This window comes from Bombus flavifrons, chromosome 7, assembly GCF_040668555.2.
Source record: "Bombus flavifrons isolate JBK064 chromosome 7, iyBomFlav1_principal, whole genome shotgun sequence".
In the NCBI taxonomy this organism is placed as follows: domain Eukaryota; kingdom Metazoa; phylum Arthropoda; class Insecta; order Hymenoptera; family Apidae; genus Bombus; species Bombus flavifrons.
In genome coordinates, this window is record NC_138448.1 from 7,213,742 (window position 1) to 7,231,546 (window position 17,805).

General features: G+C 42.6%; 1 protein-coding gene across 1 annotated transcript in view; it reads left to right on the forward strand.

The window, feature by feature from the left end:
* The first annotated feature begins 3,181 nt into the window (after positions 1 to 3,181).
* The window catches only part of LOC138181950 (protein pangolin, isoforms A/H/I/S), a 281,070-nt gene continuing 266,446 nt past the window's right edge, over positions 3,182 to 17,805 (forward strand). Inside the window, exons 1-2 of the mRNA XM_069117355.1 lie at positions 3,182 to 4,878; positions 5,125 to 5,203. Of these exons, the coding sequence (XP_068973456.1) occupies positions 4,729 to 4,878; positions 5,125 to 5,203 (229 nt within the window). The 5' untranslated portion in view covers positions 3,182 to 4,728. The remainder of the gene's footprint in view (positions 4,879 to 5,124; positions 5,204 to 17,805) is intronic.

A 17,805-nucleotide genomic window follows, 5' to 3' on the forward strand; every position in this document is an offset into this window, starting at 1 on the left:
AATATATATTTATTTATTTATTGCGTATTCTATGGAAATATCTTTAATTTATGATAATTTTGCTTAATTGCAAAAAGATATTTAGAAGATGAATATTACGTGAAAACTTACCCAGGTTTAGTCAAATAATAGGTAGAAGTATGGCGTATAACCTCTATTGGAACTTTGAAATCACTAGAAAAAAAGAGAGGTATTAATTACGTTTCTACTTATGTCTAAATATATAACACTCAGTGAAGGATTTGTTATTTTTTATCTGTACCTGACTGTTATTCGCATACCTTTAATTATTGAAACTGATAGTAGCCGGATTAAGATATTACAAAAATCTGTGTGTGATAATTATAATAATTGTGCTCTGTTGAAAAATAACAAAGAAAGTACCTCATCGGTGGCTTGAGTTATGTCAGTTTAGTTCTGAATTACAGATACGCATTGCTAAAGGTCGGTATAGTAGAGGAATAGTGTTATCGACGTAACCTAGCGAAGATTTCATTAGATATCGATCTGAGCATAGATGTCTCTGCGATACTATTTTAGATTTTCAAAGTTGTAACGTACGAAAGTGTCATGGCACGTTGATCGTTTCTTAGGAGGATCATCGAATGTTGTAAGTTATAGGTAAGCATGTTTATTAAATTTATACCTTAAAATATGTAACATATTTCAAATAGCAACCTTTTAGTTATTGTATAATTCAGGATTTTTTGTTATCTATTCAATCTCTATCGTATTTGCTTAAATTTTCGTGCTATCCTCAATAATTCTCAAGTGACTACAGTCACGAATAATTTTACGAACAACAAACGCAATTTATGCAATTACATTTTACAAATAATTACATTTATGATAGCATGCAGATTTCTCATTATATTTCAATTGAAACGATAATTAAATAGGATTTTAATGAATGTATGTTTGATACCATACCTGTCACCCTCATCAGTAATCCTACGTATATGGTAATGCGATAAATTTATCGTCGTATATATTTTTCAAATACAATTCATTATTTCGACGAGAATATTGATAAATTGCTTTCAAAACGTTACAGATCACGCCGATAGATATGTAGTACTTACAACATTGTCAACCAACCAATCAAATACTTGTACGATCGCTGTGCTATCAAAATTGGCGGGAAATGCAGGAAACAATGGCTTTCAAAGAAAGGTTGTAATTTCTTCGTATCGAGGAATATTCTGGATATTCGAAGTTTAGTAAGTCTTCTTTCCTTCCCCTTTTCTTCAATGTCGCTTTTTTTCCATTTTTCTACCTTTTTTCTCTAAATTAGTTCATAACTTTCTAAGAATGTATGGCACGGAACGTGATTCATGCGATATACCTGAAAGTACCGAAGAGTTTCGTGCAGGCAAGATAATTGCAATTTATCGATAAGATTTATGTAGCCGGCAGAAAATTTACAAAAACGTTAATCCAGGCACACGTGAACGCGAGTCGTGTTGGTTGTCCCAGGAATAATTAACGCGAAGGTTTCTTAACAAAGGTACGTGCAGTGATTCTGATATTTGAGGTTATTAATACGGGTATAATGTTTGCGTGCAAATAATGAAGTACGATCGAACGAACGCGTTATTTCAACGGAATATAATGTGTTGTATTGTTCGTCCAGGTGATTAAACCGAGGACACGTCATTCAATCTGTCTGAAATTTATCTCGCTTATTTCGATATAAGGCGAATGCCAGCGGATAGTACGCAAACGATCACACGCACTCATGTGACTCGTTCTCTTTGTCATTCCTAGAGATGATACGAAAATCAGCTTTGTTAGCGGCTAATAAGGGGACCCGTGTATTCGTTCAGATTTTAATTAAATACGGAAATCGGATAGGACAGTGGCCAGCGCATACATTACCATAAATTGTCGTTCACCCGCGGCTGTAAAGAAATCAAACGTGCACCTGCCTTAACGGTTGTAACAGAACTGGACGTATTTCGCGACTGCTTTGACGCCATACTTTTATTTTCACGAAAAACGACATTACGCGTGGAATCGTTTCTTGAAATTCCACGCTCGCCTCGAGAGAGAAAGAAAGGAGAAAGAGGCGTCACCGAACAGAATAAAAAGGTTACTTTAACAGGACGCATAATTTATAGGGTTGACTTTGAAACGCGCAACCGGGATCGGAGAAAAATTCACAAACGAGTTTCCCCGACCGGAGGAAAGATTTCTAGGTAGAACGAATAACATAGGAGAATTTGCACCTCGCGTAAAGTCATTCACCATCGACAGTATCGGAAACTCGCTTATGTTCGTCTTCAATTATAATAAATTACGGTTTTCAAAGTTGGTAGTACTGGCTCATGCGGCATATCAATGTGCGTTTCTTTTTCTTCCAGATTAATTAAGCAACAAGAAATTCTTCGCAGATACGATCGGAATTCGTGTCTACATAGTCGATAATAAAACCTTAATAATTAAATAGAAGAGGAAACCAACGGATCGTATGTCCACTAAAAAACAACCGCAAACTACCCGTCGGTGAAAAGAAATGGCATAGTACGAATAGGAAAAAAAGCTCGACGACAAATCGGACGGCCGTAAGTGGAACTTAATAGAAGATAAACGTTTTGCTTATTGTTTGTTAGAATATAAGTCTTTGCGTGTGGTAGGTGGGGAGATAGGAGGATCGTAGCTGGTCCTCTCGCACGACGAAAACGGCACGCAGGAGTTACGGTAGCGGTGGTGGCGGTGGTGGCACTGGCGGTGGGAGCAGCAGCAGCAGCGGTGGTGGTGGCGGTGGCAGCAACAGCCGTGGCGGCGGCGGTGGTGGCGGCGGTGGCGGTGGCGGTGGCGGTGGAGGTGGTGGTGGCGGTGGCGGTGGCGGTGGCGGTGGCGGTGGCGGTGGCGGTGGCGGTGGCGGTGGCGGTAGCAGCGACGATGGTGGCGGTGGCGACGACAGCGACGGCGACGACGACGACGATCACGAAGACGACGATCACGAAGACGACGACGACCACGACGAAGACTGTACTAGGAGTTCGGGTAAATTCGGGTGAGTTCGGGTGGAGTCGGTTCGCCGCCTTGCCTGCCATGACTGGCCGGTCGTGGCCTCGCGGGGGGTGAGGGTGGGGGTGAGATGGCGCGTCGGTGAGGGAAGCCGCGGCGGTGAATCCGGCGTCGTGATTGGTCGTCGCGTGGGAGAGCCGCCCGCCCGAGCTCACTGTGACCGGCAGTCGGCACCGAGCATCCAGGCAGAGCACATCGAGCCATCGGAGTCGGGGCGAGATACGCAAACACGCACCTCGGGACCTAACCACGGGCACGATGGCCGTCCGGCGCGTGCACCGTCAACAACAACAGCAAGAACAGCAGCAACGTCGTCACCGTCGTCGTGGTGCCGTACTCGTCGTCGCGCGTGTTCTTCGTACTTACCTGCATACGGAATCGAAGCAAGAGCAGCAGCAGGATCGCGCGCTCGCTAAAGCATCGTGGCCACCATCGTGCGGATACGTGGCGCGCGGACTATGCGCCTGGTGCACGCAATAAACGAAAGAAAAAGAGAGGAAAAACCTACAACACGTATACGTACACGACGACAACGCACGGAAAGTTGCTGGCAGCGCGCGCGCTAAATACGACACACACCACGGGGTCCAGGGACCACTCTACACACGACTCAACCTACATCACACACGTTCCATCGTTACCTCTTCCTTGTCCCCTCGTTTCCACCGGCCGTGTGTATATCGCACCTCCTTCTCTCCTCCCTTGTGTGCGCCGGCCTTCCCACGCGGTCCTCGTATCTTCGCCGAGATTACGTTTCGGTTAATACGCGAGTAAACGCGCGTCGGCCGTTAAACCTTCGGCTCGTTGCCGACCCGCGTTTGTCGTTCACGGTGATATATATCTCTTTCTCTCTCTCTTTTGCGTGTCTCGTCGATGATCATCGGTGATATTCGTTTCATCGAGATTACTACCGTATCCTCGCGTCTTTGTGTTTTGACTGGTGGTGCGTTTTTAGTCGTGTTCCGATCTCGTCTCACGGCGGCGTTCTTTTTTTTATACTTACGGTGCTACGTTCTCGTTTTGTGCCCCTCGCGTCGAAGGGGAAAAAAGGAAAGCAAAAATCAAGCAAAAGAAAAGAAAAGTGTGCGTTCAAATATATAGAAGCCTAACCTCCTCCGTCGACGACGGTGGCGACGGTGGTGGAGGCTAAGGTGACGGTGACGGTGAACCGTTCTCTGTGTGCTCTGTGCTGTCGTCCTTGCGTCATTCGTATCGTATTGTTCGTTGTTGTGCGGCACTAGTGACACAGAGAAGTACCGAAGGGAGGAAGTGTCTGTCGCGTCGGTGGCGTTCTTTCGTCGCGTAGTCTCGTGCGCGCGTGACAGAGGAGCACGCAGTCCGTGATAGAAAGAGAGGCAGCGCAGCGCCGTTCCGACGGATTGTAGCAGCCTTGTTGAGAAGAGAGAAGAATCTGCCTGTCGCTGTGCGTTGTCTTCTCCTCTCTCGGACCACCGTCTTCTCGTCGAGTTTTGTTTCCGCTTGTTGTTCGCTCGTCGCTTAGTGTGCTATTCTGAACGTCGTGTGTTGAACGATTCGCAGCCGGCACGTCGAGGACCGGCTTTCAAAATTCCCGCGTCGGCCGTATCGGCTGCCTAACCTCTCCTTGGTCCGCTACTCGAGGCGGACACACCTCTTGTGTTAAGTCGCCGAACGACGAAGACAGGAAAGACGGTGGCCGTCGCTCGGCCAGCAATAATGCCGCACGTGAGCAGCAGCGGCGGCGGCGACGATCTCGGCAGCGAAGACGAGGTCAAGGTCTTCAAGGATGAGGGCGAGGACGAGAAGAGGTCCTCCGAGAACCTCACGGAGGAGAAAAGTTCCCTCATCGACCTCACGGAGTCTGAGGTGCGTGTCGATGAGATTCAAAAATTCTCCCTCTTATTTTCTTCTACTTTATCGTACAACAGATATCGTGTTGTCGTTACGATAGAGTTTTACCTGTGCATAACACAACGTGTCATTCTTCCCTCTCTCTCTATCTCTCTCTCTTTCTGTTTGATCGTCGTGTGCAACGTATCTTCTTCTTTGATCCACCCACTCGATCGTGACAGCATAAGGACGTCGCCATTAAGTGCATGCGTGTGTTTACAGGAAAAGGGCTCGCTCGCCGGTGGAAGTTACGCGACGACGGGCAAGACGTCAGCGAGATCCGACCTCAGCCCCGTTTTCGGTGAGTCTTATTTATTATATCTTTCTTTCTGGGAGTCTACGCTAAGGAATTACGACTATCATCTTCCCCTTCCGTTATAATTGTCTCGCGCTAGTATCAGATAAATATTCAGCGATACGAGATACCGGATCGTGATACAAGAACGCTATGATAACTTTTTAAATTGTATCGTGACTAAGCGTTTTCCGTGTAACTTTTAACGAGCGAAGTTTAGGATAAACGCAGCTACTCGTTGTTAGAGAAGTAGATTACAAAGCGCAGATGTCACGGTGAGAGAAAAGTGTAGAGAATATGCGCATTGACTTTTAGTCGCGATTTGATCGAGTCGTCAATTTGGTTAAGAAAATTTAGTCAATGTGAAACAGAGACAGAAGTTGGCAAATATAAAGTGACTATTATTTCTAATAAATCTATATATTCTGTTTCTACTAACAAACGTTTAAATCTCATTGTAAATGCTGTAATTTACTTTAAATTAGTATATGTATACGTTGAACTGTAAATGAATGAAATTTACTGGATGAATACATTCGCTATATTATATACATACACATAACGCCGTACAATTTAACATGTAATTTAATCTATCAAATCGTTGCGTACACATGTTGCATGTACAAAAATGGAGAATTGTCACGAAGTCACGAAGAACGAATTAGAAACAAAGGAAGATTGATCGACAATACGACACGGTCGAATGTCGTCGGACGTTATTCGTCCCGTCGGACGTTTATCGCGCCCAGTTTCACTCGCCTATGAAATCTGATAACGCGTTATGATATTTTATGCGTGTCGCAGGGGCAGGGCCCTGATTCATATAAATTAACGTCATTGTAGGTGGTTATCTTACGATCTGGTAACGTAATCTACTTGTGGCAAATCGCTTTTACGTCCTAATGATAATTTAGACGCCTTTAGTCTGGTCCCGCCGCCGTAACAGACGGCTGAAATTGTCGGAAAAGCATTCTTGCCGCGTCGTTTCTCTAAACTCTAGCTAGGCGATTAACAATCTAGTCGTGTTCCGATCGTTGAACGAGATTAACGAGCCTGCTACGTATTATCGTTTATTGTAGACTAAAAACGAAAACGCGCGTGTATTTCTCATTTCCGTTTTGGCGCGCTCCCAGCGGAAACAACGCGCACGCACGCATCATCTGCACGCGTTCGACGCGAGAAATTTCGTGACACCCAAACTCTGACGGGATTTTTCAATAAACAGCGAAGATCCGCACAAAGACATAAACGTTGGAGTTTCATGAATTTTATTTCGATTATCGTTTATTGTCATGAATAGTAATAATAACAGAGAGATATATAAAAAATCAAACTCGACGAATACGGTCTTGCAAATATAAAAAATAATAAACATTTTGGAAGTGTTGGAGAGATTAATAATACTTTGTCCATAATTTATACTCTTTCAAAGCAGAATTAATTTCTCGTGATATACGTACATGCATTGCTTTACACTTCGACAGTAATCTGAAAATATTTGGTACATACAAGAGGAACAGCGCAGCGTTAAGAAAAGAATTCAGCCGACAGATTAAACGGACGTGACTTCATCCATAAAGAGAATAAAATATGTCGTTTCTTGGATGGATGTTCCGAATTACATACATGACACGTGCGTCGAAACGCATGAATGAATCTCGCGAGTCGGTTTCTCAAGTTTCTTTATCTGTCGATGTATCCTAACCTTGCGCGTCGTCTTTTCATTCATAGTTTTTATGGCAGAGAGTTGCGTTGTGTTTGCGAACTCACTCTTGTACCTAGCGAATTACCGAAACGTAAGTTTTGTGTGATAACGTGCGGTTTTTTTGTCGGAGGTCGATCGTTTCCGAGAAAGAGTAACTCGAGCCCGCGGTTCTGTTGCTGTTTTTACAAGGGCATACGATACTGTTTTCTTTCCGCTGCTTTCAAGTAAGATGACGTTCGGGTTCGCGGAAACGGCAATAAACATCGTGTGCTCTCGCTTCGTATCGCGCACTGAAAATTTCGAAGCCATTTATCGAACAATTTCAGACACAGCGCTCTCTTTTGTTCCCCTTTGGTTTGAAACTCTCGGGAGAAACGTTCCGACACGTTTGAAACTTTGTCGTCCCTCGATCCTCTTCTTCGTAATTTTCGCTCGTCCAGAATAATTATCGAAACTCTTGGTAGGTTTAGTTTTGATACACTGTCTATGATTTGTAGAAATTTGTTTCTCTAGAAATTCGGAATCGAAATTCTTATTTCATCTCTTGACTGTTACGATTCTATAGCTGTGTATAATATTTTAAGGAAGAATAAATGAAGGAAATTTTCACAAGTTAGAAACAAAGGATGTTAGCCGCAATTTATGCGCATTTCAAGCTTTAAAGCTACTAGAATAGCAAATATTAATACGATTAAATTGAACTGCAAATAAATACTTCAGATCTTGAAACCTCGTGTAATTGTTGACATTTCCTATCGGTGGATACTATCACGACGACTATAGCTACGATAAATAAATCGAAATGTACATAAAATTCTTCACATGCCCTCATAGTGAAACCTTTCATCGTCTACAATTCTATGTAACCATAATGTACACCTTCCCTTAGTCAAAATGCCCTATGTAGCATCGTTTAATTTTTCACGGTATGTTGAAACATTTGAAGTTTCACGTGTTTTTTACTTTATAAGTAAGTATCATATGATACGGATTGTCACGAAATAATAATTAAATATTTTTAATTCAACGAGTGAAAGAAAAAGAAGAAAAAAACAATCTACTAAACAATCTTTTAACCATATAGAGTAGATAATGTTTTAATATTTTACTTTTTGATGTTTCTTTTATTATCACGTACAATATTCTCCACTCTTTGTTGTTCAAATTTCGCGTTACATCACACGGCCAGAGGGAGGAGTAATCGCAAGAACAGAAAGTAATCGGCAGGCGAACACGAGGGGTGAAGGGTGGGGCCGGAGGATGAGTGAAATCGAATTGGCGTTGGTTAAAAGCGAAAAGGGTTTTCGGCGAGAAACCGCGGGCAAAGTTAATCCCAATTTGCCGGGGGAAATTGACCGAAGTTTACGGAACGCTATTATTCTCGCGACAGGTTTGAAACAAATTGTAACTCGTTAGCGCAACGGGTATATACAATGAAACGCGCCGGAATCTCTCTCTCTCTCTCTCTTCTCTCATAGACACACATACATCCTCTCTCTCTCTCCCTCTCTCTCTCTTGGTACTGTCCTCCCCCTGGCTGGACTTTGTCACTGACAAATCGATGTCGTGTGACGCCGTACACGCTGTCACCGTGTTGCCAAAACACTTTAACGAGTTACTGTGATTCCGACGACTTACCTCTAATATCCAACCTAGGCACCTAGAGTATGCGATCAAAGGATTTACAAGAAGCGCGTCGTTGAATATTTTAAATTTTTCTTTTTCTAATATTTCTGGTTTTGGAGAGGTAGTCGTGTTCTTTCGATAGTTACGAAATCATGACTATCAAAATTCAAATCGTTCGTACAAGGAAAAGATAGAATTTTCATCTCGTTTAAAATTATGTCGAGCTTTTTTTCATTTGTCATTGCCATTTCATAGTTATTAAATGACGCTGTTAAAATCCAAGTCGTACGTACAAGTTAAATTTTCGTAAGTACGTCTTCAAGTACAATTTTCATTCTCTTATAAACTCGATCACTCGACAAATCAAGTTGATTACAAATGATTAGAAGAAATAGTTTGTCCTTTTCCCTCGATTGAATTTGCCCGGGGAGACGTTCGAGGTTTCAGATAATCTTGACGCGATAAGAGGTAATCGAAGGAGACTGCGATTATATTGATCGCGGCTTTATCGATGGTCACTTGTCACTTTAAGACGAGTTATCGTAGATCTTGTTAATCGTTTGTTTGTTATACGCCAGGCGAATGCAGTTGTACCGAAGAAAGATAATTTATTGTGGCGGCGGTTTGAACTGCCCCGATGTATCGACGTGGCGATAGTTTTCGCGAAAATTACTCGCTGTCAAATCGGATATTGCTTTGAAAAGAAAAAGAGAGATTGTGCCTCTCCTCGTAGAACGTAATAATATTTTAATCGCGTGCTGATTTACACGCCGCGGTTGCCCTACCGAGTAATAAAGTCTAATTACTTGGAACGGTGTATAAATTGTTGCAATAAAAGCACAGATTGAATTTATCGCTCGATGAAATACGTGATACATCAAACGTTAAGCAAATACGTCTTTTCCGATCGTTAAGTAGAGGTTACACGGGCTTTTTCTTCCTTAACGTTCGAACCTATATATTTCACATTCTTAAAAAGATAACCCTAATTGTTTTAAACCTCGTGTACTTGTTGTCGTCATAAAAACTATACCTGTTTATTTTCCCCTTAACAAAGTGGTCGAAGATCCATGCACGGACAAAGAGAGAAAATGAGAGTTGGTCGCGTACGAGTGTAAACGAATCCGTGGAGTGTTAAATTATTGTAATTTATCTTGTCTGAACGGTAGCGACGCGCGGCGAGCCTTGTGGCACGACACGAAAATCACTTTCTGTGACGTACAATTACGTGCAAATAACGCGGTCGGATCAGAATTCGTTGCACCCGCGATGGACGGACGTGGAACGTAGGGGGGAACGTGCAAAATATTACGTCGGGATCCGTCGTAATCGCTTAAGTGGTTAATTATGGTGCTTCGAGGAAGGCTAGAGGAGGCCGAGGTGGGATTAATCTTGGCATCAATTACTTCACTCTGGACCCCTTCCTTCTTTCGTGTTCTCGTTCCTTTTTACTCCTTTATTTTCCCTTTCTCCTTTTCATTTTTGCTTTCTTTTCTTACGCTCACTGAAACTAGTTTTCCTACAGGATGTTCACGCTACTGAATGGTGCGTGATGCGTCAGATATTTTTTCCCCATTCATTAAACGTCGTTGTACACTCGTACGATCTTTCCTCCGCCGAAGGTCTGCGAGTATTTTTGTACGCTCGTTAAGACGCGTTTTGCTCTACAAAGGATCGGCCGTTGAACTTGTCTTGGTTTATATCAAAGGATATTTCTCGAAATATGCACCACTCGTGTCTCGTTTCTTCCATTGAATTTACTTAGGTTTGTGTAACGAGGACTACAACCTGTTTACAATTTTTTCCTTGTTATTCCATTCCTTTCTTTCGTTTTTCTCTTTTAACGAAGAACAATTGGAAGATCGAAATTTTTGGCTATAATTTGGTAAGGTCGCGTGAGCCAGGCCCGAGATACACTAACGATGTGTATCAGTATAATAGCAGTAAATGTAAAGAAGAATGTTGTGCTCTTTCTTCTCCCATCCTCTTTCGTTTCGCGCTATTCTTCGTCTTTCTCATTCTCGACGCGTCGTCGGTGCGTGCTACCGATCCTCCGCTAATTTCGAAATGCACGAACGCGTTTAAAATTGCGTCTTTCGGCGGTGTGCGGATCGACGCGATAACTATGGCTTGAAAATTATTACACACAAATAAAAATACCACAAAACCGGCACGATACACAGGTTACACGGAATTTTAATGCAAACATCTCAATATCAATACGAAGATTGGCTGCTTTTCGGTAGTAGGATTCTCCGAGGCTTTTTATTATTCTCTCTCCGCCTCTTCTTCTTTTTCATCCTCCTTTGAAATTAAAATTACAAATCGACGTTTCTACGCAACAGGCAATGTCTACTTTAATATATACACGGATATTTTATCAGCATTATTTCTGCCGAATTTTATGCCATTCTTTAATTACATTTCACGCAACGGGTTTGTGTCGTATAACAACGTGATCGAAACAGCGTGAAACGTTGCATTTTTAATTCATTTCTGCCAGCGGAATTTTTAAATGCTTTATTTTATTTCTTGCTCGCAGTTATTTCAATGTAAATGCTCGAAATTTCCTATGAAAAATTTCATTTCGCTTGCATTGTTTGTACACTACCGACCAAAAGTTTGCTATCGCTTTTAATTCCATCACTCATTCGAAATCAGCATTAAGAATATCAAAGTAAAAATCCTTCTATTATAATGCATTCATACTGAACATTTTTCCAAGTTTTGCGGACTTGTTTTTATAAACTTTCTACTGACGGTGCAAATTACTAGAACTACCAGAGTAGTAAAATAGTAGCAAAACAATCAATTCGTAATATTCGTAATATGTAATAGTGATTAAAAATCTAAACGTTGAAGCTTTCTTTTGAAATTAATACAAAATAGGTATAATTAGGTAATATAGGTAATAATTAGGTCATATAACAATATTGGTAATAGGTATTGGGTTGGTAACTAAGTGATTGCGGAATTTGTCATTAAGTGGTATTGACAAAATCCGCAATCACTTAGTTGCTAATCCAATAGTATCGTCTTTGATGTTGAAACAATGTTTAATCAACGGCTTCCTCGTTCGAGATCTCTGCTTTGAGAATCATCCTGTATACGACTTTCATCAACTCGTTGCAGCTTTTTCAGATTCGCGTGACTGTAGCATGCGCGGGACATTGACTTGACAAATCTTCCGGGCGTTATCTCGACTAGCGATTACGCAGATTCGTCGGATTGCTTGGCTCGTTGCTCGTTGCTCGTTCGGTGCAACAGCCTAACTACCGCTAATTATCAGGCACGGCTCGTTGGGCATAACAATGACTAAGTATATTTATACGGTGTATTATCGCGCGACGTGACGCACCGCGCCGCGCGGGCTGTCGTCGAAATCGGACGGTTATCGTGGGAGAAAATCGTCATCGGGCTTGTCCAAGAGTTACGAAAGAGCGTCGAGCGAGAGGAAATTCCGCGAGTCGCGTTATCTGCGTCGACGTTGCGACTAAAAATAAATATTGGAGCGTTGCACGAACCGTTGTCAAATATCCGGTGCCTTACATTATTCCGATTCTGAATTTCTTAAATTTACATGTTCAGAAAATTTCTAATACGTATATCGTGAAATAAAAGTTTGGATCGTAGTAAAGGAAACTGTTCAGTTCTAATCTCGGTAAGACGAGATTAGAAGATCGTGATTTAATCAGTTAAACAACTTTGCATAAGAATTCATGAGTTAAGAATATTAATGAACTGACGCTCTATGCCTATAGGTTTTATTAGACGTTTACGTAAATTCGTATGTTTATGAAGGTGATTAAATAAATGAAGCATAATATACATTCATATCGCAGTAACAAATGCACGTTCTCGACAATTAGATTTTGCGTTACACAGTTCACACAGTCGACTACTTTCATGTAAGAATAATATTTACTTTAGCAAGATAGCGTAAAGCTTTATACGATGCGTGCGTAGAACATTATCTCTCGTTCTTCGCCGCCTTATTGCTGAACTCTGATAGAAGGCGTAGCCTGATTGTTCACGCTACGCTACATGCAGATAAATGGCAATGACTTTTAACCACGTTACTGCTTTCCTATACTCTAGTCCAACACACTGTATACTTCGCTCTATTAATGGAGCAATTTGCGCGTAATAATAACACACCCAATAATCTACGATCACACTGGAAAGAGAGAAAATAAAAGCGAGAAAACTGGAATAATCACGTCACAAGTGGTACGAAGCGGGTCCACGATTTCCTCGAGGTTTCGATTTTCCGCCGGTTAGGAGACACAGCCGTTCTCCGTGGTCGGAAAAGAGCGCTCGCGCGCCACCGCGATATACACTTTGTCGCTACTTGGAAACTGCCTCCGCCTCCGGATTGCACCTCGCTGCAAATATCGTATGCAAGCCGGTCGCGCGCGCGACAGAACGAGAGAAAGCGTGAACGAACGTGAGAAGGAGGGTGAGACAGAGCGCGAACGTGTGAACCAGAGGGAGGGAGAAAGGCGGCGGGAGCGAGAAGGACCGAGGGGAGAACCATAAACGATGTGTCTCGTTGTGCGAAGTAATTGACGAGTTCGCGTGTAGGCGGTTGGGCGCCTAGATCGCCTCGAGCGTACCGTAGGCTTATCCTCAGAGACGAAAAACGAAACGAAACGAGACGAAACGAGCAGCCCTGATACCGGCCGCGGAGCTGAGAGGCGGAAAGGGTAGAGGAGGAGGTGGTTCGCGCGGGTCGCATACAGACACATGCTCTTTATACACGTGCGTACATATGCGCTTGTATACGGTTACACACGCGTGTACACGCGAGAGGAAACGAGACGAGAGAGAAAGGACTTGAGAGTACGAGAGAGAGGACCAGAAATTGACAGAAGAGTCGGTTAGTCAGGAAGAGAAAGAGAGGAGGAGGACAGAAATTGAGAGTGGGTTAGAGTAACCGTGTACCAGAACGAGAGGCGAATATATGCGCGCGATAGAGAATTAGTGAGTGAACGAACGCGCGAGAAAAAGAGAGGAGGAGAATGGGAAGAAGGGAGAGAGGAAAGGAGCTGCATCACCCTGAACTTGCCCGAATACCTTCCCTCCGAACCTTACGACGCGACGGTGTGTATCCGCTCACCAATGCACATGGCACCCAAGCGAGTTCTCTCTCCTCTCTCTCTTTCTCTCCTACCATCCTCTTCACGCCTGCCTCTCTATCTCTGTTCGATTCTCCTCGCCTCCTCCACTATCCCGCTCGTTCGTTCGCTCGCACGAATCTCGCTCGCCCTTTCAGCCTGCTTCCTTTTCTCTTCTTACTTCGCCTCCTCTCGAAGTTAACCCACCCATTTCTTACGCTCTGCACCGTATACCGGGTGTCGGCGTAATATTCGAGGATATAGATAGCCAACTTCCGCTGTAATATAAGAGGAGACGCGGGATTATTGGCGGTCATCCTCTATCGGCCTGTTACCGAACGAAGGGAGGGGGAGCCTGGACGATCCGTGATTTAACGTTCTTACCAGGAATCCGCTCGAAATAGACTCGCTATGGGTTTTCTAACACGCTCGAGGAAATTGCGAAATTCCTGTCTTATTCGACTCTCTTACGTTCAAGAATTTTAATTTCGATTTCAATAACCCTGGGCGTACAATGCAATTGAATTACTATAAAGTACGATATATTGGCATAATATGCCACGCGATACGACAGCGTAGAAAGCAATCGCGTATCCGTTATTCGACGGTATAAACATAAAAGCAACCCAAGACCAGAATATTCTACTCTCTCCGAATATTTCGATAAAACAAACAAATAAAGGAAACCGAGACCCAGTGCACCGATCTGTCTACACAAAACATATACTATTTCCAAGTCAAACATCAGCCTCACGGTTCCAAGCTCCCTTCTCGGATCAAGATGAGATTCCATTGTGACGGAAACTGACAGAACACCCGGTACATGAATACAGACACACCGACTACAGTCAGCATTATACACCTACCCTGACTCGCCTCTACCTACCTACCTGCTCGCTAACGAGCCTACCTGCCGGACTTCTTGCATTCGAAGAGGTTGCCCAAGAAGAGAGGGCCCCATCCCCATGGATTCGGCCAACTACACCCCGCGGTGGTGCTTGCACCTACGTCTTTTATAAACGGTTAAACAAATTTCCCTTAAAAACCAGGCTTTCCTAGAAAATCGGGGCGAGACAGGGGGAAAGAAACGGAGATAGGATCCGAGAAAAATACGTTTGATCTTGCTTTAACGCGTCTATGGGATAGTGCGCGAGATGGCCGGGACTTTGAAAAATTTTGTAGCGAAACATAAATTCGATGTATCGACGCCGAGCGTTCTCGATATTCTATCGTGTCCCCTATTCCTTTTTCCTTTTTTTCGGTTACTCGTTGTATTTTTATTCGTTGACTACGATACGCTGTAGTTTTTGAACGGGCGCTATTGTTCATAGGTCAGTGGCATTTAGTATATTCAGGATTTATTTATTCTTTTTTTTATTTATGTAATTGAGAATTCTTCTCAGTCGATTTATGTTACAGAGTTTTATTTTTTAACATAGTTAGGAAAGGAAATTCTAAGAATATGGTTAATATTGTCTCGTCGGTATATCTTCTTTCACCTGGATTACAGAAAATTGGAAAATTCTTAGCACTACGGTCAACTATGCTTTCTTTAAATTACACAGGTATATATTTTTGTGTATATATCGTTTCAGATTACGAAAATTTCTTTTTATATCCTAACAAGACAAGTTGTCCAACTTACTTTATTTACGTCTTTATTACGTGAAGTAATAAGCGTAGAAGAATAATACGTGTTAAGTACATATGCAATCACATTCCGTATTAAAAATTATAAAGTGAAGTTTCCGTGTTTCATGATAAACTATCTTTTATCAAACATGGTTTAGGACTCCAAGTTGCCTGAGTTCGTTAGTTCAAACGAATGAGAACAGAGTTCCTGTTGACCGAGAAAAGAAAGGGGACTCTCGTAGTTTCTTGTCGATTCGGTAAAATCTCGATCGTCGCGGTCGACTTCTCGTTAGGATCGATAAGCACGAGTTGCCTCGAACGGTTTCCGCTTTCGATGGAGGCCGAAAGATCCGGTCCCTGACCTGCGACACGTGCTGACCACGTGGGTCCTTTGATTCGCATTGTCACACAATGTGTCACGCAACAGAGACGTAACATTTAATCAATTTGGAATAAGTAATTTGCCATATCTAAATTGGCGGGGAAATGGAATCCTTTTTCTGCTATTGAAAAATAACATCACCTGTTTTAACCCTTTTGCAGGGTAGTGTCTGAAAGATTTGTACACGCATAACGTGATTATTAACATCTATTTCCTACAAAAAGTTAATAAGTCATATCTTTTTGTAGATATCCGATACTAGAAAGATAGTTCATAAGCTCTCTGAAAAAAGATCTTAAAAAAAATATTAATCAAAGTGTTGAATTGTTACGAAATTTGTATTCATTTCGCAAGTAAAAAAGACAACGTCGTTTAAAAGCCATCATAGTTATCCATGCAAACGTAGTTGATATTACAAAATTGGGATTAAAACTTTCGAGGCAATTTGCTCGATACATATTCGATTTTGTCGTATAAACTGCTTTCTTAGGAAGCTCCTCGATTCTAATCTCTCAATGGCAATATCAAGAAATATTTCACTGCTTCCTCCGATGTGTACTTACTACATATTTTACTGGAAAGAAAGAGTTCACGAACTCTCCAACAATTAGCCCTATACATGCGTAACGATAAACGAATTCACACATCGTTCTCACCTATATCGAGAGGCAGTCGGTCAACAGACTTATCATCGGGGCCAGAGTGCGTCGACAAACATGTTGAACATTCGCGTACCGCGATAAGCGCGTTGCGATATCGCGTGAACAAACATTTCCGCCGCCGCAGATCGAGCTATACATACACAGAGACGGTCCACGCGCCGTGGAATCCTTGCAATCGTCGCGGATCGTAGCGAAAATTCGAATGAGACGTCGCGAGTAACGCGAGCTGTGTTGCACAGCCGCTAATCCACGCGTAGACGCGAGCTAGCAGCGTAATCGCGTGATCCAATCAACGCTGATAACAAGATAAGCTCGGCTACGTTCGCACGACGCGCACCTCCTCGGTATATCGTCGGTCGATCTTCTCTCTAGGGATCGTATCTTTCCTCACTGAGGTCACGTACGGACATGATATTCCCGATTGCTCCGGATTTATGGACGTTCAGCCATCACCTCGATCATCCACCGATCTCACGCGATGATCTTTGGAATCTCGCGGCATTTCTTCCTGATTTGATCACTTTTCACGAATAGAAATGTGTTTTATATGGCAAGTGTCGCTTAAATTTCAGTAAAGCGGCTTGATATAAATTCAAAGAGTCCAGATTCACCACTTCCCGTTTTTTCAAAATTCTGCATCTTCTTCGAGCAGGTGATTTCAACCTTCAAAATCGCGTTATGATAGCAACAAAAATGGGTGTTACGGTTGACGACTCGCTGTACTTGCACGCAAAGTTTCATCATTTTTTTTTCAGTTCTCGGTTCCCTAGTTTCTCTTCTCAGTATCTCGACTTCGATATACTCTAAATCAATGTTTCTCAACCTTTTCATGATAACAGAATACGTAAGATATGACACTTACTCATACTAAAAAAAAAAAAAAAAAAAAAATACAATTTTAATAAAATATGGCAATTTATTAATGTATTCAGTGTGGCATTTTACTCGTATTATAATAAGCAAACATTAAACATTGGCGCAGTGAACCTCTCCAAAAAACACTTCGCGATGCATTTGCGGTTCTCAGAATTTATTCCGCAATAATTACGATGCGAACGACTAATTCATTGATCGATGCATATACATGAGGTGAATATGAAACTATTGTACATATGAAAAAACGGAGGGGGGGATGAGAAATGCAGAAGGGTGCGTGCGCAAGAAGTTGGTAGATGGGTTTCGCGCGAAGGAAACTGAAGATGATCGTTTAACAGTGTCGCGTAGCAGGATCGCGACTATTATCGCACGACGACGCACGGCACGCGCGCTGTTTACACGAGAACGGTATTCCTTGACAAGATTAATAATAGCCGGAATTGAATAACTTATTACGAGCGTGCGCGACTGCGACGCGCGCCTAGTTGCATCATGGATAAACATTAACGCTATTTAAAGGAAGAGATTCATTCATTGTGTACACACCGTGGCTCCGCGACCGCGTTTCCTGGTTCGGTCGAGCACGTGTCTTCCAGCGTGAACTCGTA